Below are 20510 nucleotides of genomic sequence, written 5' to 3' on the forward strand. Positions count from 1 at the left end.
AAAAAAAGCATACTGAAAAATAAACAAAGATCCAAATTTCTCTCTACTGAGATAACATACAACTAAAACTGGAGAAATTTTAATTTTTTAGTTGTACTCTTTTAGTCTTTGAGACACAGAGCTGCTAATTGTTCTTTTCTGTTTCATTCAAGATCCTGAGAATGTTTATAGCACATTCTCAGCTGAATGAGGAAAATCAGGGGATACACAAAAAATTCTTTCATCAGACTCCTAACAAAGGCAAACAGCACTTCCCTCACACAACACACATCTTTCCCACTAGAATTAATCCAAACTTCCAAACAATTCCAACAATTTCATTCCTACTCAAAGCTATAACTCATTTGGAAGATTTTCAGCAGCACTTAGCAGCCAGCTCTTCTACAACACCATGTCCAAGTTTCCTTAATAATGAATTACAAATTAGAAAATTTACAATTGTGCAACTCCAAGGAAAAACTTTTGACATCTAATGAGATAGAGCAGAGCAAGAGAAAGAGTCCAGTGAAATCCACATGCTTGTTTGTTTTCTTGATCTCTAGTTCCTTTTCTTTTTGCTATTGTCCCATTGTTCAATGACTCTTCTTCCTCATTGCATCACGGGTTAATCAGCATCTGGGTGGAAAATCTTCAAACTCTTTCTGGCTACACAATTTTAACATTTCTTTAACTGCTGAGAGCCCTCTCAGCAGCCCCAGGCCAAAATCAACTGCATTCCACTCAGTGTAAGCCCACTGGGCGAGTGCACATGGTAATAATACACACATGGGAGTGAACAAGAGCTGCAAACCCTGCCAACAAGTCTTTAAAAAGCACATTTTTTACAATGTGGCTATTCAAGTGATAAGACAGCTTGTAACAGAGTTAATACAGAAGACAAGATCAAGTTTGCTCTGGCATTATGTTCTGCTTACTTTCTAGGGAAAGGAGATCAAGCATTTCCTGGCTACAGCAGTGCAGCCAACTTTTGAGAGGAAATAAAAATAAGACTCTGCCCAAGCTGGGGTTTCATGCTCTGCATGATTACACCCCTGCTGCAGCTGCTCTTTTAACAGTGAATTTCAACCTTTCCCACATATGAGCACCACCGCAATCGCCAGCACTCTGCACCTGTGTATCCCTAAAGAGCCTGTGAACGATAACAGCGGCTAGATGTGCTGCTATGGGTAAATACCCAGCAGGAGCCCTTCAGCTCCCCCAGCGCTGCGGGGCAGGCAGGCAGCGGGCCCGCGGTGACCCCGCCCGGGGGCGGCGGCCGGTGCGCTCCTGCCCCGCTCCGTAACAACACCCTGGGGTTCGGGGAACTGCTGCTTATTGTAGGGGGATTAACGGGAGGCCAGCGGCCGTCAGCTCACAGCTGCGGCTCCGTCACTCAGCAGGGCTGTGCCGCCGGCCCAGCTCAGTGTAATGCCAGGGTCTCTGAATGTGATCTGTACCCAAGGGTGTGTCAGCCTGCAGCGCCGGGCTGGGCTCCCACGGCAGCACCGGGCTGGGGTCCCACGGCAGCGGAGCCACGGCACGCAGCGCCCCGGATGCTCCCCTCAGGGCTGCACCCCCACCCCTGCGGGGGGGTCCCGGTCCCCTCAGGCCGAACTGCCCCCACCCCGCGGGCGGACAGGCCCCGCACTTTCCCCTCCGGCACAGCCGTGGCCGCCCCCGCCTTAGCCCCCCGGCTGCGAGGGTCGCCGAGCATGACGGCAGCCCTGACCCAGCCGTGAGGAACCCGCAGCCCCCCGAGCCCGCCCCGCGGGGCACAGGCGGCTCCCGGAGCCTCACCAGGGGAACGCGGCCATCTTGCGCCGGTCACATGACAGCGCCTTCCGCCGCAGCCCCGCCCCGAGCGCGGGAAACGCCTGAGGGGGCCGAGCAAAGAGCACAGAGACACATTTGTTGTTAAAGATTTAGAGTTTATTGTGCAGAACGCGTCAAGTAAAAAGCGAGACTGGTGAAAGTAAAACAAAGTACAAAAATAAATAGACTTCTGCAATGGTATCACAATTCCACACAAAATAAAAAGATAAATATGTATAAATACAAAACAGCAAGTACAAAACCAAATTCTGGCACTTGCCAAGATAAAGGCCTCATGAAAGTTAAAAAAAAAAAAAAAGGAAAAAAGACCCTTGTGCTATAATGCTTTATTACACACTGGAAACATGCTTGAAGAACAAGAGGTTTAGATGTGAAACCCTAAGAGAAGGGAAACATTCATTTCTACTAACACACTAAACCTATCTGTGCATCAACATATTGCCTATGCTAATAATAAATACAGCACATCAAACATCCATTAAAAGCATCAATCTTTAGTGCTGCCATATCAACAGCACCTTCTGTGACACAGGTTACTCTTGTCACTGTAAATTCTTTCTCCCAAGGTGTTTTCCACTCCTAAGGAAAGCTGGGAACTAAAACACAGCTTTGCTGCCCACCGGGTGAGCAGGAAACTTGCCTTGGGCATTTTCCATACTACAGCTGGGATTTTAAAGCACCACAGCATTAGTATGAAGGAGGCAGGACTTCCACTGCTTAAACTGTTCTATTTTCACCATCAGGAGAGCCCCTGGCCCCAGGATTTCAAACAAACCCAGCAGTGTCATTCTTCAAGGTGCTGGGGCAGTGTTTGTGCCATTTTGCAAGCATGCAATTTGGGTAACTTAGTGCCTGGTATAACACAGCTGTTCTGAACAGCATCACCAGCTGCAGAGGACAGACTTGGTGGCAGATAAAAGCCACAGGCTGGTGCCAATCCACTCATCACTGCCCATTAAATAACTGCCCTCATCCTATTATTAATGTTCCTCTTTCATGCTATTTACCACAATCAAATTTTCAGTTAGTCTTTCTTCTCTTACATTCATGCCAACACACTACAAAGCCTCCAAAGTTTAGTGTGTTGTATTGTATTGACATTGGGAAAGTGACAAAATACAGTCTAATTTACATTCTGGCAGTCAGTTCTCTACTGCAAAGATTATACAGCTGAGCTTTTTCTCTCTAGAACTTTGTTAATATCATGTCTCAAGTTCATTAAAAGAAGGTGGAGAATGATGCTCCCCTCAAGCTGATGGATAATATCCATCAGTTGGAAGACTAAGGTAGAATAAGACCACGATCTTTTAATGTTAGATATTCATAAATATGAAAGTGTTGGGATTCGGTGGGGATTCCCCACCTGCAGAAATCATTACTTCAGTACAAGGACCTGCTAGATCACACAGCAGAGAAGATAAACTGCTCAGAAAAACTGCCACTGTCATCAATTAAATGTAACGTATCTGAATTACTATTGCAGACTGAAATAACTATTTAAGTTTGAAATGGTAAAACAGTTAAAATTTTACCTTCTGCAGTTTTTGTAGAACATACACATCTCCCTGTTGGACAGATGTTATTTCCATAACAAAATGCAGTAGACAGCAGGGCAATAAAAACCCAGGGCCCTTGCAGTAGAGTGGTTTGATCTACCACACATAAGTGCACATTTTTGGTTTGGTCAGTGAAAGTTTGTCCATCAGCCCAACAGTGAATTTGGACCACATCTGTCCAGCTCAGCAGAAATGCAAAACATTTGGTACAAGGCCTTTAGTACTGAAATTGAGCCAATCTCATTCCTACAGAAAGTACATTCAGAACAGGTACTGGCAAATTCACTGACTTGAAAGATCACTTTTGTTTAAATTAAGTTTGGGGTTTCTCTTCATATTTAGCTGCTTTAACTTTATAGTATGAAACTAAATATATACCCATGATTTACTTATGGTGGCACTCACACACAGAAATTGCAGTTTAAGTAATGCAAAAATCATACGTAAGACACTAGAATTAGAAAGTGTGAAAAAGTCACAAATTACCTTCATGTTGCCCCATGCTAGTCTTTAAATAAACAAGATTATGAATCTTTTATATATTAATACTAGTCTGTACACAGGTTCTAACATGCCATTTTCCCACAAGCATGAGAGCTTCAAAGCAGCTTCAATATGATTGTGTTATGTGTCATCTGAAAATGACAAAGTAGGTTTATGATGTCTAAATATACATCTATGTAAAGAAGATGCAATATTAAAAATCTGTGCTGACAAAGCCATCATTAAAACACAGCCATTTTATCCCAGTGAATGTTGTCTTCTTAAATTATCACAACATTTGGCTTCTTTCTTTGGGTTCTTCCTGCATATGCTCCTAAAAATAAGTAGAAACGTTACCATATTACAATTAATAGTAATGGTTTTTGAAACAGGATTATCCAACAAAAATAGCTGAAAAAAATCAGGACTATTTTTTTAAAGCAGTATTATGCATTCAGTGACTACTTTTTAAATTACAGTTTTCATAATGATACATCCCAAAAGCCTTATGAAAACTACCTATAGGTTTAAAAGTAGTGACATTTTATAGTATTGCCTTACTTGATAAATATTCTATCTTCTTTTCTGCTATTCTAAAACAACTACAACCACAATTTACAAATTTTTAAAAGAACTATTGCATAATCAGCCATTTCATCTATCTTGGTTAAGTTTAACTATGCCATGTATTACTTTAAAAAAATATAAATTAAAAAATATCATACAAGCTGAATACTTAACATAACTCCTTTGTCAGATTAATTAAAACAAGAGACAGCTGTAGGCTCCCATATGTGAATAAGACAACCAGAATTAGAGGTGCAGTATGAAAATCATCAAGCAGAGCCCTTATAAAAGGAAGGATGCTTAAGTAAAAAATAGTAAATAAACAAACAAGTATTTTCAGAGGGAACAAGTATATACATACACATATTAAAAAAATCCATATTATACTATGCATAGCACAAGTATCTTCCAGGAATGAGGGTTCAGCACTGCAGGCTGCTAAGAAGTAGCACAACTCAGCATTCTTTGGGTTCAAGCAGTTATCCAGAAAGTGCAGCAGTGTGAGCAAACATTTCCCAAAGCAGTGAAAACCATGTCACAGGGTGCAGAGCAGTGGGAATGGAAGACAGCCATGGAAGAGAAATGACTACAGGCAGTAAATGAAGGTGACAAAGGAAGTGCCAAGTCCTTTCTGGGCTCTTTGGTTACTCCTGGTCAGAGCTGCAGTGGTTACTTACAGGTGTCCCAGGGCTATGACCAGCACAGGCCAAAGCAGCTTTGGGAATGCCCAGAGCCCTCCCATCTCCATAGGCTCCCAGGACACAGAAGGAATTCTCACTGGCCCTGCCCTCCCCAGTGCTGTGCTCTTCACATCACCTGGGATCTCACAGGACAGACAACCAGGCTGACAGACACAGCCTTTCTAGTGATTAACACTACTCCCTGACTCACCTCAAGCGTCCTCCAAGTTATAGAAAAATGTCCCACAAGGAACAGGATATTACAGTAATAGCACATGAGTGTGCAAAATTCCCCCAGCAATCTGGACTAAGGAATTGCAGAAGGCAATTTGAATAAAAACAGTGACAGTTCTGAAAACAAGGGACAATCACATGAGGCCTCTGCTGGGACAAAGGACAGACCTGCCACTCACACACAGCAGGTCTGAGGCTTCCTGAAGCCAACACACCTCACAGGGGCAGGCTGTGCCCTTGGCCTGGCCAAGAGCTGCCAGCACCCAGACACTCTGTGTCCCTCCTGCCTCTATTTCCTTCCAACAGGAAAGGGAACTGGGCAGAGGAGATGAACAGGCCTTGTTGGAGGAGCAACCTGATCTCAACCCCCTTCTAACACAATCAGACCTCATTAAATGCCCTGCCTGGCCCCCTTTGCAAGCTACTGATGGAACATCTCAGCCTGATTTAAACTAATTGAACTTTAAAAAAAATTTACTGATTTATGGGTCTGTACTTTTCTCTTAAGCACAGAAGTTTGGATTGAAAGAGTAAAAACCAACAAAAACTAAGTTTAGGATTGCCACTTGATTCCTAAACAAAAAACAATCAGTCTGAGTGGTATTAAAGTTGCAAAGCACTTTGCGTATAGAGTTTAAAACAACAACCAAGAGAACAAAAGAAAAAACATTGGACAAGTATGTTATTTTCTTCTGAGGGTTTGTATCATATTGCAGTTGAATGTATTTATAATAACTGTATCTTACTAGCCCTCCTTCCTTTTTTAGCCGTCTAATAAGCTAAATTTAATTGGCAGTCAGGAATGAATGAAGAAAAGAAATTAAATCAACACCCTATTTAACATACTGCCAGACTTTTCACTATTCACATTTCAGCCATATATAAGGGAAACCATACTCTATTTAAATATATTTAAATTAAGTTCTTTCATTATTGCAAAATCATGCAGATTGTTTCTTTCATGCCCATGTAATAACTTCAGAATGCATTTCTATTCATTCAGTGCAAGAAGTCTAACCTGTTTCTGAAGGAGCACACAGAGGTGCTGGTATTGCACCACAGGAACGTGGGTGATGTCCACGCTCTCTGTGAGGTTACACTGAGCAGCCAGAACCAACCAGCACAGAACTGGTGAGCCACACCTGCCTCAAGTTCCAAGAAGGCCACTGCAGAAAGCATTCAGTGACTCTCCAGATATTTGACAAACAGCAACAAGGCAAAGAGAAGTTTGGAGATATACCCCAAAGGAGTTTTTTCATTGCCAAGTATGACCTGTCACAACTGTGGTAATTATGACAATAATTAAGATATATTTAATTAAGATAATTAATTAAGGTAATTAAGATAAACCCAGGGATTTCCTTAGCAGAGCAGCACACGCTGCCAACACAGCAGAGTGTTAAATGTTTAACTGGATGTGTGGTGCCAGACACAATGTAAACACCACTGTGGTTTCACTATGAGCTCAGTGGGAATTACAGGGGTTTGGGGTGGGACCCAGACCTGGAATCAGTGCCAGACCTGACGCTGACACCACCCTAACACAACTACTATTTACAACCTCTGTAATACTCTAACTGGCAGAGGTTTTGATTGCTTTGTTGTCCCTGTTCTTCAGCATGCTCCTTTACTAGTCAATAGCAAACCTGCAGATGAACACTTGCCTTAATGGCTACCTCTGGTTGCTAAAATTGTATTATGTACTTTTTCTGCTTTATATTTCAGGAAGATTATTTATTATCTTTGCTAATTTTTCTGTAGAGTCACTGAGTCCAACCAAACAACTGCCTTGCACTACTTTGGTGATGACAGGAGAACTAAGTACGGAAAAATAAATGAACACACTCTGTTGTGATCTCATCACCTGCCTTTTATCTCCCCCTCTGACACTGCAATGCTATCTGAGTTTATGCCTCACTGTACATCCTTCTTTTGACTTCACAAAGCAGCATCTGGAAAAACATCCCATTTAACCAGTGTAAAACACACTGCCTTCAAACTCACACACACTCCCTGCCAGCATTGCTCTGGGGCAGCACTAAATAAGCATTTCCCTTATAGGAAAGGTTTGATCCTTACACATTCAGATTACTTAAAAACATTATGGAAAACAGTTGAAATCCTACTATATTAAACAATTCCCTTATTAAGCCCCAAAATTCCCAATTTTATACTTGACTTGTGGAACTCTCCTTTGAGAACAAAGTGTAATTCAGATCTTAGATAATTTTAAAACCTATCAACCCCTTTACCTTTTGATAAATCTAGGTTTATCACTTAAGAAATTTAAAATCTAATGAAAAAAATAGAAATTGTGCAAGACCATTCATAGTGATTTATTAGAGGTTCAGTACTACTATCAAACCTTTTATATAAAAGGTAACCAATCAGTAATCTCTGTATGGTAGCACAGAAATGCTCCTCTTTTAAACTTGGGTTATAAAGACTTAAACATGCTGTAAGATGCTACAGGAATATATATATATAATTTTAGGACTGTATGATAAGTGAACACCTTCTGAGGAGTCTGAAACTGTCCTTCCTGTCCTTTGATTATGCTCCATGCTGAAGGTGTGTGTGCAGAACTAAGAATCAAATGACATGAAGATTCTAATCCAAGTCCATTTTGACTACTAGCAATTTCTCAACAGTTCCAGTGAATATATCTGGCAATCTTGTTTATGACTGGGCATCTGGTGAGTGAAAGCAAATGAGCTGTGCAGCACATTCTATATACTATGTCTATAGAATCTCAGAGTGGATGGTTCAGTTACCAGCAAGGTTTGTTTGAGAGATAGGTTAGACTTAAGGCAGAGCAAAGCAGGTGCACAAGGAAAGGAAAACAATATATGGCCAATTTACTTTGTCTAGATACTAGTAACTTATTTACTATGAGATCCAAGCACCAATTTTCTACACACCTGAAACAGCCTTGTTAGGCACTCTGCTCCCTGCAGCCTTCCTTCTATTTTGCTCAACCCCATTCACTGTGGCCTTAGAGGTTCTAATTAAATATAAAACAGTTAATAAGTCACTTGCAATAAAGCTGAAAGGCTGTATACAAAAATATAGATACTATCAAAATGTGTTTGGCATGAAAACATTTTTACAATGTCCCACAGACTCTTCCTGAGCACCGGTGCAGTTCCTACTGATATTATTGTGGCTTACATAGATACATTAAGTAGGAGAACATCTCCCCATGAATAGATTGAAAAACTCTATTGAAGAAACTGATTTAGTTTAGATACCATGGCATTACAGTCTACATATAAAAATACAATATTTCATTAAGTGGAAGCAAAGCTTCATGGAATGAATGTTACAAATAGAAATGTTGGAACAGTGTAAATGAAGACAATACACAAGAGGATGACAACAATAAATATTTTCCTGCAGTAAAAGGTAAAACAAAGCTTCACCACTCTCTCAAAATACTGAGACAAGTAATTATTTTTACTCTGAACAAAAGTTGTACTGTTATGTGTATGTTATGTGTAAACATTATTCATCAATCACTGTTCTTGCACTTTGCATTTAGTTTCATCTTTAGGCTAGAACCATGCTGTGCTCTTACCCTTGTCTGCAAAGCAGTCTGTGAACTGGAGCATTCTGTCCTTGGTTTGGTTGAAGTATGCTGTTAAAACACAAACTTTTATTAGTGCCTTTTCCCTTTTAAAATAAAAGCCTCTCAAGAAATACCAAATTATGCATCTTTCACATAACAAATTTCAGAAAGGCTAACAGGTTTTGTAATGCAAATGACACATAGGCAAAGTGGCTGGAATTGAAATTCCAGAATAGGATTACTACTTCCACTATTTAAAAGTAAGAAACAAAAAAGCACACAAACAGATGTCCCTCAGCAGTGCCTTGGGTTCCCAGTCATTGATGAGAACACACAGGAAAAAGGGCTGAATTGCTTGCAGTAATGCTTGAAGGCTGAACTGTGTGAGTAGACAGCATGTCTTCAAAGCTTTTGGGATAAAAACTGGTTTTAAGGGATGCCAGGTATCTGATTTTTAATATGAGATCAACGTGCAGACAGGCCTCATCAGAGAGCAGCAGTTATCTGCCTGAACAACATGTACTGAACACTGTAACTTCTGTGATCTGAGCAAACAATCACACAGCCAAGGAACAAAATCTTCCTCACATTAAAAAGCCACTACTTTTCTGACAGCTTTCTAAAGATAAACATTATCCATAATTCCACTGCAAAGTAAAGGGCATTAGGAAAAGTAGCAGTGCCAAACTGAAGTTTAATAGTGCATCTCAGAGAAAAACCTTAAACCTGAGCACCAAGATTTAAAGCTATAAATAAATAACTTCTGAAGACAAAATTTTAGAAATTACTCTGAAGAAAACATATTTTCCTAACTCATAATGAGCTAATAAACCCTTTTCTCAGGCCATGGTAAGTCAGATTTCATTAATTTTCATGACAATAGTAGCAGGAATTGAGCTGATCGATGGCAAACCAACAGTACAGATCACACTATTTTAAGATAGATTCTTAAAAGCATTTTAATACAAGTAACCATTACCTACCGATTTTGAGGAGTTTTTTGTTTTATGATTATTTTTTTACTTGGCATTCCCATTTCTGAAGCCCTAGAGAAACAAAAGTATTGAAACACATTTCAGTTAGCAAATCACCACCCAGGCCCTGAACAGAAACACTCAGAGACAGCCTGCAAGAGGAACTGCACTACATGTGACTCTCCATGTATTTGACAAACAGCAACAGGGAAAAGAGAAGTTTGCAGATATATCTCAAAGGAGTTTTTTCATTGCCAAGTATGACCTGTCACAACAGAGCTACACTACATTCCCAGAGCAGTCCTACAGATGATTACTTTACTCAGAAGCAAGTGTAACAAGTGTCCATCATGTTCCAAGATAATGCCTGCTACCATTCCCCAAAAAAACCCTGCCAGAGATACTCTATTAAGTTTCTTTATTGCTAAGCACTTAAGATAGATAAAATCACTTAGGGCACTTTTTACAGTTTGCAAAATCAACCACAAACTAAGCATCCACCACTGCATTATAGTGTAAATGCAAAACTTAGAACATTATTTTCCTTACAAACAGGAAGACTCTTAGAAGTACGAGCAAAATACAATTAGCAAGACACCATAAACCTGGAAAGCTTTTTACTCATTCTTCCTAGCAGAGATGTCAGCTTGCAAAGAAACTGTTATTCCATAAACTCCTCCTCACTATTTCCTATGCCTCCTACTCCTCTTGCACCCCTTCCACCAACCCTCCCCAGCCAAGGGAGAGCTGCACATACTTCATGAACTTTTTCCTGTCCAGAGATTTCTGTGTGGCTGTTGAAAGTGTCATTCGCTCTCTTGGGCTCTTTACTTTATCCTAAAAATAAGAGGATACAAAAAAAAGTTACCTACAAAAGCCTAATTAAAAATTTAGATTTAAGAAACATTGTAGATGGTGAGGAAGAATCTCTTAAAAGGAAAATGGCTCAGTGCTTGAAGTCCTACATTCCTGGGAGATAACACACCATTTGCCTGAGCATCTTCTCTTTCCGGACTTCGCGATCGTGCCGCAGGATGTTCATTCTCTCCGACGCGCCCATGGTGAAAAAGATGTCATGGATGTCATACAGAGCAGCCCGCAGCTGGAAAGAAACATTGAAATGTTCAGTAAATATTCAATCAAGTTTACATGCCCATGGTTTTGAAGATCAAGCTCTTTTTGCTTTCAATCTAAACAAAACACTTATTAATTTTGAAAACCGTTTTTTGAAATCAAATCATTTTGTGTCAAGCAAAAAAAAATGGAATCTTCTCTTCTTTAAATGTTTTACACCACACAAAGCCACTCTAAAGGTTTCATGTATTTATGTTACAAAAGCAGAATAGCTAGGAAAGACCAAAAAAAGGTTTCAATTGTGTCACCTGAGCCATTACTCTTTCGTGAAGGGATGCATCTTGTGCTGACACAGTTCCTCTTCTCAATGGGGCTTCAGACTGGAAATTTTTTAGGAACTCCAGAGTATCCTGGGAAAGATGGGAAAATAAGAGTAAGCACCAGGCATAGCTTTTCATAACAAAACAATTCCTAACAGTACACACAGCAAACAGACTTTCTGTTTGCCTTGCACTTTGTGACACTAAGCAATGCAACACTCAAACGTGTTCATGTGCAGCCCAATATCTTCCGAGAGCAGCAAATGCAGGATTTCATCTGTCAAGGGAAGGCAGGAACAAAAACAAACAGGAGAGGAAGCTGCCTATTACAAAAAAAAAAAGCTGATCTTACTTTTACAGTTTGCTTAAGATGTTTCAGTTTTTCTGTCTGCAGGAGTCTACGAGTGAGAAATCCCTTTGCCACTGCTGTGATCTTGTCAAACTTCATCTGTATCTCTGGATTGAAAACCTTTAAAAAAATCAAAACTTTTTATAAATAAGCAAGAATTATGAATTATTTATCAAATAACATCCATCAAGTGACCTTAGTTTCCAAGTAAGAAAAAAGCTGTTGATAAAGCTTTGACTGGGCTCAAAGTACCCACCATAATTTAGCAGAAGCAATATTCTGCTATATGATTATTTTGCATATATGAATAAGAAAAATAACCTACACAGTTCTCTTATGCAATCAAAGTTGAACAGATACTAAAATTTTCTGCCACCAGTGCCTTACCAAAAAAAAAAAAAAACAAAACAAAAAACTAGGGCCTTTTAAGATAAAAATAAATCTGTCTTTTCCCTTACCGGAATCCACCTAGTTTTGATCCTATTACTTGGCCTGCATACTGAGGTCTTTATAACTCCACTACCTGAGGGTCCCCAGAGATAGAATGAAGCTTCACTTGTTGAAGAAAAGGTGTTGGGTGTTGTATGAGCAAAACCTGCACAGAAAGCAGAACACACAGTTCAACACACACTTGTGCCCAAAGTGATGCCTGTGTCTGTGGATACACTCAGCTCAAGGGTCACAGCTTTGTCTGCAAGGTCAATTACAGGCAAGAAGCAAGTTAAATATTTCTGATCAATTTCCATGCAAAATTTGCTAAACAAAAGACAGAACAAAACATTTCACAACGTTCTGGAACAGGTGAGAGGTGTTCCATCAGCTATAGCTGTACTGCCTTGCAGCTAGGAGCCCCTGGCAGAGCCCCTCAAAACCTCCTACACAAATGTGACCACCTGGGCCAGTGCTGTGCAGCTACATGGCAGGAGGATAATCCTTCTGGGACATGATGCAAATCCACATCCTCATCCTTGATCAAAGGAGGCTATTCTTAGCTTGTTTTCCTTGGATGTGCCCTAAAACAGTAACATAACAAACACAGTACATGGAACTGTTCAAGGATGGCTGAACCTGTGCTAAATGCCAGTGACACAAAGATGCAACAGCCTTTGCTGAGGGCAGCAGCCTTCTGTGTATCGTGAGCAGCCCTAGGGCAGGAACACTGCGCTCATCCACACAGTGGGACAGCTGGTGCAGTCAAGCACTGTAGAACACATTAGACCACAACACTTAATCTATATTCTTCCCTTCCAGTTTTACCAATGCTGGTGGAGTTTGTGTTATGGACTGTCTCCAGCTGAGACTGCACACTTTCCAGCAAGCCACCTTCACTTTTTTTCCTCCACTCCAACTCCATCCTGCTGTTAATATTCACTTTCGAAATTTCTATTTCTGTTGTAGTAACCTTCTCTCCTTTTGAATTTCTCTTCTTCTCTTCCAGTTCCTACAAAAGGAAGATTGAACCATGACACTATTTTTCTAACTCTGCAAAGCAAAAGAATATCCATTCAAACCCAATTGCTTCCTGACAAACTTCAGACAACACAAAACCTTTGCTTGGAATTTTTCCTATTGACCTTACCTTCAATTCCTCCTGTTCTCTCTCTTGTTCAGCTATCAGAATTGACAGTTGTTGTGCATGCTGTTCTTCAAGTCTCTTTTTCACTTCTTCAAAGGTCAGCTCGTTAGCTTTTAAAATACTTTCTGAGAAAATACATAACAAAGAATCAAATACTAAACACCCTCTATATGATCTTTGCCAGAGACATTCATCCTTTATCAGAGGAAATTTGCCTCATCAGTAAAAAGTAAAAAAGATCTCTTTGATATCAGGTTTCCTTGATATCAAGTTCCCATTGTATATTGCACAGAACCCCATCAGTCACTAGTCCTTCAAAATATTTGCCCGTGCATATTTGTGAACTAAACTTGTGGATGGAACATTAACACCAAAAGCCTATATTAAAATAGGGACATGGAAAATACAGCTCTAAGAACCGTTATATTTGCTGGAGTGAATTAATGTTATTTATGCCACTTCAGCCTCATTTAGTAGAGACACATGCAGACATAACACAGTCTTGAATTTGAAGAAAATATCTATATGGCTTTCTTTTTATTTACATGGGCTATCTTTTCTTTTAGTAGTCTTATTTAGACCTCATGGCATAAAACTATTGTCTTAGTAAAACTAAATTCCAGCTCTAAGACTGAAATGGGAAATCAGTATTTGTGAAGTCAAATTAAATTAGAGAAATGAGGCTTTGGGAAAGAAACACCAATGACTAATGATCACTGAGGTTTTTCTAAAAGATTTATAAACTGAGAAGTAACCCTCAAGCACAGGAAATCTTTTACCTTTTGTCATATTTTCAAGGACTGCATTCTTGGTGATGTAAACTGATCCCACGGGATATTTCTGTTCTTGCAACCACTGCTTCTCTTGTTCTTCCATTCCAACTCTGAGAACACAGGAACTGTTTTCTTTTTGGCAGTTGTCAGCATCCAAATCAAGTCTACGTTTTACCTTTTCATAATTTTCTGGGAACTGCTCATTTGCTGAGGAAACATTTGGAGTATTATCCAGCTGCTGTCGCACATTCTTGCTCTGCAGTAGTAGTGGAGATGGATTTTCCACGTCGTAAGATTTATTGAGTTCCACTGGAGAATTACATTTCGTGGTTTCTGCCAAAGCAGCTGCTTTCATTTCATTCACAGCCAGGATCTTCTGTGTCACTGCAGACTGACTGATGGCAAAGGGCTCCTTCACTTTTGAAGGTGCCAAGCTAGGACTGCTCTCTACTTTGTATGGCCCTCTGGTGTCCATCACCACCTGTCCTTCCAGCATAGCCGCCACTGCTCCTCTGCTCTCAAAGAGCCCGAAGGAATGGCGCTTTGCTTTGCCAGCCCCCAGCCCATCACAGGGCCCTAAAGCATTCCTGCTGACACCTGGAACCCTGCCAGGGCACACTGCAGCAAAATCCACCATGAACTTTGGCACCGATTCAGACACATTGTTTTTATCTGCAATATCTTGCATGATTAAATCCATTGTTCTACCCTTACCTTTAGGACTTAGCTCATAAGCATTCACAGGGTTGTTTATAATGATGTGTCCCATGGATAAAGGTCTGGGGCGCCGTCGGTGCATCTTAGGGCTCATGCTTGGCTCTGGGCTTGGCAATTTGGCATAAGAGCCTGTGAGGCTCCTGACAATGCTACTGTCACGCTCAAACCCAGAATTCTTTTTCAATTCCTCATCTGAATCTGAATCCACCAAAGGGGGTGTTCCAACTCTCATAGGTATGTCTACTTTAGAAAAACTGGATAAAGTGGACATACTTGTGTTATTTGTATGAGTAGAGGCACAGTGGAGAAGGGTATTTGATTTATTAAGACTGGGTTTATCAAGTGTCTGGGCAGTGCAACTTCTGCCTGTAAGCTTTGCCCTCTCTTTGACAGAGTCAGTTGTTTTAACACCATCATTTTCTTTATCTGAATGGCTTTCACTCGTACTCCTCTTTGAATTGCCTTTGGAGGTACGCTTGCTCTGCTCTTTCTCTATGTACTCCCTAGACTTCTTTATCAGGTTCTGAAGACTCATTACACATGGATCTTGGACATCCTCATCTGATGGTGACCCCACTCGTCCCTCCTGCTTCTGCAGAGCATGAGATGGGACCTTGTTACACACCTTGTCAGGAGATGCAGCCCTCGGACACGGCGCATCTTCCAAGAAGCGACTCTCACCTGGCTTTGAAGAAACTTTTTCTTCTGCTTTAACTACTTCTGTCCCAATTGATGCCATTTGCCCTGCAGTACCTGATGGTCTAAGTCCTGATGTCTTTTCCCGGTTCATGGAACACTGCCTTTCAGGAGTACATGCTGAACTGATGATATCTGATGGAACTGTGAAGTCAGTCAAAGCCTTTGAATCCAAACCAGGGCAAGAATTCTCAGCCTTTGATGTGTTCACACCACTCATGCTATATCCTTTCTTTATCTGCAAATTAAAATTTTAAAAAATGACAGATTTTCAATGAAATCTCAGTATCTCAGATTCCTGCAAACTTCACTTGAACTTAAAAATATTTAAAAACTAACTTCATTTAAGTGAGAATTACATGTTACTTCCAGCCAGCATTTGTTTAAAAGGATTTTCACACTACAGTTATCCTATGAGCTGTGTCTCAGTTATCAAAAGGACATATTGGAAAAAAAACCAAACAAATTTACATTATTTTTGTATTGAACATACTTTCCTGGTCTGCTGGTCAAACCCCAAGCCAGCTCCCTGTTGTCACACACACTCAGTAAACAATGCAAACTATAAAGTGTTGCTTGCCACCTTGGTAACTCTACAAACTCAGTATTAACTGTTTAAGCAACAGTTTAAACTAAAGGCTGTATTACAGCTGTTCCAAAGACATGCAGTAACTTCTTGATTAGATACATACAGTAGTCTTTTAAACCTAAACCTCTACTAAATTCATCATTGAAGCAAAGAAAAAAGCTACAGTAAAATTTTAAAGCACACAACAGAATTTCAAGTTGTTGTGAAAGTAATTTTAATTCTGTAATCATAAAGTTGCATATAGATTATTTTATGATTAAGATATAAGCTTGCAAATAAAGCAGCTCTAACACACAGGAGTTGTTCACTTGTTTTAACATTCTAGTTGTTTCCAACACTCACAAAAGAAGCAGAGAGCTCTCCTGCATATAGCAAAAGAAGCAGTGAAAAGCAAGGCCATGCACTACAATGAGTCTCAGTAAATGATCAATATCAGCATCAAATATTAGCAAATGCTGGTTCTGGAGAGTTAGCTGCTATTCATTTCATATTTATACTGGGGAATACTTAAACCCCAATACTTTCTTAAAACGTCTCTAAGCAGTGATTTGCTGTAAATCTATGAGAAGCTTAGGACTAACAGTACCTGGACATTTTCTACAATCTCCTGAACACGACTCAGTAAAGCTTTTTTCCGGGACTCCCGTTTCCTGCTCTCTAGCTCCAGTGCTTTCTCCTTATACTGCTGTATTTTCTTTTTCTCTTCAAGGCTGAGCTGCAAAACAGAGTGTAAGAAACATAGTTTATATCACTAAATGCAAATTTCAATACAGAATTACAGAAATAAATTCAAAAGAAAAACAACAGAACAAAATAATTAGAAGAACAGAAAACACTGAAATTTTGCGCACACGTTAAATGCCAGCTTCTCAATCAATTTTGTAAGGGAAGGTGTACAAAATGCCTTCTTGGCACACATGCAAATGGACACGAATTTAAAAGACATTTATAAAATTTTCCATGACCATTACATGCTACAGTATCAATCTGACATAGGATTCAGAGATTTTTTTCTAAAACCGTTACAACATCCATGCATTTGTAAATGAAGAATGTGACAATATATCTCAATTTATATCTGTATCATGATTTTTGGATGTTGTAAGAGACTCTCTCCCCTTTCTTCCCATACTGAAACAAGGAAGTCAGCTGCAGTATTGCAGGAACTACCAACAATCTTCAGCTTAGCTCTGTTTGCATTAGCACAGAATGACTTAACATAATTGATGAGCCTGTGGAATACATTACAGGAAGATGCAAACATATGCAAAAAAAATTCATTAAAAGCTTTTTAACTATCTTGGCATTTCTTATTTACATTTTTACACCATTAAAATAACTCACATGTTCAATATTTGAAATGTCAATATGATTTTACATGAAGCCCAGCAGTAACATTATTGAAAACAATCAGCATTTGTGCTCCCTTCAGGAAGATAACTTCTAAAAAAATTAAAAGAAATGTAGTCAGTGTGAGGGGGAAAAAAGTATATTTAACCCCTTCTTTTGTAAGATTAAGGCTAGGAATGCTTAGGAAACACTAAGCAGCAGGTCAGATGACAGCTCACACAGACATCTTCAGTAGAATCATTCCATGTGCACATCAAAGCCAGTGCCAACAGCACAGTTAGCACACCAGGGAGGAAAAGGAATTTAAAAAGGGCCTTACCAGAGGGGAAAGCACAGGAACTCCATAGAATTGAATGAGGGAGACATTTTTGTTCTGAACAGTCAAAGAAGGTTTTCCTTTTATTGCCTCTTCTTGGATTCTGGAAAGATGCTTCCTACAGAATATTTCATAGTCCTCCATCTTCATGTTATCTAAACTGCAAAGAATAATAACATTACTCTTCCATGTACTTCCAAGACATTGAAGGAAAAACAACATCACCACTAATTCTGTGTCACTATGTTTTGGGAAGCAAATTTTACACTAGAAGACTGAATTAAGTTTCTCTTCCTCTTATCACTACCAAAGCCTGCAAAACTCTTCGTTATTTTCCCCTGTGAAAGGAGAATCTGCATATATGAGCAAAAAGGATGATCACGAGCACACAGAGAAGAAAGCAAGCATTGAGATAATCAGGATTTACAAAACTGTACCTGCTATGGATAATTTTCATCAAAGACTAAAGCTTTGAAATCTTCCACGAGACAGTTCCTATTAACTGTTTAAAAAACCCCAAAACCCAGAGCATACAAAACGGCAGCCCAATTGGATTTTTAAAAAATAAATTTAAAAAATTTAATTTTTTTTTTTTAAAAAGCCTTTACATTTTTAGGGGGCTGAGAGGAATTTGTGTTTCACTCCCGTGAGCCTCCGTCTCGCTACATCCCTGTATGAACAGACGCCAATACTTACACCGCAAAAAAGAAAGAAATAAATCAATTGCAGCCATGTCTCCTTAAAAGCGGCCAAATACGTGAAATATCTGTCACTGCCCGTCCCCACCGGAGCGAGCCCTGCAGCGCCGGGCAAGGCCTGACAACGCTTTGTTCCCTGGCACGGCGCTCCGGCCGATCCCTGCCCGATCCCTGCGGGGCTCCGAGCCCGCCCCGGGCCGGGGCCGCTGCATCGCCTCCCCGGGGCCCCGGCGCTCCCCCCCGGGCCCGGACCCGTCCAACGGCTCGGTACCTGCGCGGGGCCGGGCTGGCAGCGGCTCCCCGGTAACCGCCGCCGAACGGCCGGGCCGCCGCACTACGGGCCCCAGCGCGCCCCGCGCCGCGCTCCGCCCCGCGCCGCTCCGCCCGCTCCGCCCCCGCCGCCCGCACCGACGGACAGAGTCCCGGGGCGGCCCGTCACAGCCCCGGACACGGCCCGGGACAGCTCTGCCGTGCCCAGGCAGCCCCAGCTCAGCCAGATGAGAGCGGATGGAGCGCCATCCCGCCATAGAGCTCCGATTTGCATCCATTTCCACCCTTAGCTCTCCCAGACACGTTCCCCTCTTAGCACGGGTGAAATCTGTCCTGCTTCATCCCATTACATATCACACGGCTGTGCAGTCCTTGTGCAGTCAGGAGCACAAATGTGCCGCCGCAGGGATCAGATTCAGCGAGCACGCTGCGATAAGAGATAAACGTGCGCACCTGTTCCCATCTCTGTTACAGCACCCACCAGCACAGCATCCAGGAGGGCACCACCACTGACATCCTATCCCTCCCGCCCGGGTGGCAGCCAGCTGCCGGTCCAGCCAGCCCAGCAACAGGTAACACTCACCTGTCAGGCAGGTCAGGTGGAAGGAAAATCCACACTTGTTTGCCAGCACTTGGCCCAGGCATAATTAATTTAAATATATGGAAGCATCTAATTCCCAGCATTTAGAGCTGTTAAAGCTGTCGTTCTTGTTTCAAAAAACAAGTTTGTCATCTGTTACCTCTTCAGTGATCATTGAGGGGCTTTATTTTTTTAAATTTCATCTTTAATCTTAACAAATGATGAAGTTTATCAAAAGGTTTTTTAAATATGTTAGACATCTAATTAGACAGTCCATTATTTGTTGTGCATCTGCATATACATATCTCTGGTTTTTCTTCAGCTACACCTGGCAGAAACATAAAACCACTGACAGTATCTGAGATGCTCAGAACCAGCTACCACACTATGTGACCAATATTCATCTCAGCAATTAGAAAAAAATTTTTGAAAAAAAAAAGGAAATAAAAACAACCGTTCAGAAGATGGCCTCATGCCTGTTCTACCTCTAGTTGGTCAGAGCTCCTCTTTGGAAAGTCAGTGGCTTCCTATCCTTCCCACAGATACAGACACAAAAACATGCCATAATCCCCACTTACGTTAACACAAACTGCTGGCTCCTCGGCTTTGCTACTCAACTTCTAAACATGCCCAATTTCCCCAACCTTCACTTAACCGGTTGTTTTCATGCCGTGTTGCTCATCTCTCTGGGTTCCTGGTGGATGCTCTCACAGGTGCCAGGGGCCAGAGCCGCGGTCCCTGTCCAGCAGCAGCCGCCGCTGTCCGGGCAGGAGGCACCGCCTGCTCCTCCCGGGCCTGGCCCGCGGGCAGGCACGACTGCACAGTAAGCTACATAAAACATACAACATATAATGTTGTATATAACTGGAAAATAATCTCTGTGGATGTTATGTTTCTAATTAGGTAGCTGGCATAGCTGCGGAAAGCTCTCAACACTCTCCCTTCACACGGGTGTTCTGAGACTCCCTGGACAGTGATACCTTTCCTTCCATTAGCTCCCTTTACTTTTATCCGTGCCATGTTTTATCAGGAACAGCCCCTGTTTGCCTCAGTGTCCCGTGTTCCATCAGGAACAGCCCCCGCTGCCCTCAGTGCCCCGTGTTCCATCAGGATCACCCCGCTGCCCTCAGTGCCCCGTGTTCCATCAGGTACAGTCCCCGTTTGCCTCGGTGCCCCATGTCCCATCAGAAACACCCCGCTCCGGTCATGCCCCTCCCGGCGTTACCTAAGGCGGTGCTTGGGGCCCGGGCCCGCCCTCAAGGCGGCCAGCGGGGCCGGGCGAGTACTGCGGGCTCTGATTGGCTGTAGCCGCTGACAGCCGAGTGCTG

At 41.5% G+C, this 20510-nt stretch overlaps 2 protein-coding genes across 5 annotated transcripts in view; both read right to left on the reverse strand.

The window, feature by feature from the left end:
* The window catches only part of VPS35L (VPS35 endosomal protein sorting factor like), a 42057-nt gene extending 40167 nt beyond the window's left edge, over positions 1–1890 (reverse strand). Inside the window, exon 1 of the mRNA XM_074552790.1 lies at positions 1777–1890. Within this exon, the coding sequence (XP_074408891.1) occupies positions 1777–1793 (17 nt within the window). The 5' untranslated portion in view covers positions 1794–1890. The remainder of the gene's footprint in view (positions 1–1776) is intronic.
* On the reverse strand, positions 1887–18736 carry CCP110 (centriolar coiled-coil protein 110). 4 transcript variants are annotated; one of them, XM_074552789.1, is made up of 15 exons: positions 18604–18736; positions 17638–17794; positions 16555–16683; positions 13973–15617; positions 13197–13318; positions 12875–13058; positions 12076–12212; positions 11621–11737; positions 11257–11358; positions 10860–10976; positions 10632–10711; positions 9884–9946; positions 8910–8969; positions 8254–8336; positions 1887–4185 (listed from the first exon to the last, which is right to left on the reverse strand). In XM_074552789.1, exons 2-15 carry the CDS (start codon positions 17782–17784, stop codon positions 4133–4135), a joined length of 3039 nt encoding a protein of 1012 aa, XP_074408890.1. In that variant the 5' UTR covers positions 17785–17794; positions 18604–18736; the 3' UTR covers positions 1887–4132. The 4 variants fall into 4 exon arrangements, with proteins under 4 accessions (XP_074408890.1, XP_074408889.1, XP_026649636.2 ...); XM_074552788.1 differs by having other exon boundaries at positions 17638–17789; positions 18604–18722; XM_026793835.2 differs by lacking the exon at positions 18604–18736 and adding an exon at positions 18331–18588.
* Positions 18737–20510: the final 1774 nt, after the last annotated feature.

This window comes from Zonotrichia albicollis, chromosome 16 (assembly GCF_047830755.1).
Source record: "Zonotrichia albicollis isolate bZonAlb1 chromosome 16, bZonAlb1.hap1, whole genome shotgun sequence".
Lineage (NCBI taxonomy): Eukaryota > Metazoa > Chordata > Aves > Passeriformes > Passerellidae > Zonotrichia > Zonotrichia albicollis.

Bases quoted from the DNA above. Each gene is read 5' to 3' on its own strand.
- CCP110 (XM_074552789.1), bottom strand. From the start codon at position 17,784: ATGAAGATGGAGGACTATGAAATATTCTGTAGGAAGCATCTTTCCAGA. The intron at 13,059-13,196 runs GTAAGGTCAATA...TTCCTTTTGTAG, and splicing joins GAGAACAGGAGGAATTGAAG to GAACTGGAAGAGAAGAAGAG. The intron at 9,947-10,631 runs GTATGTGCAGCT...TTGTTTCTCTAG, and splicing joins GACAGGAAAAAGTTCATGAA to GGCTTCAGAAATGGGAATGC.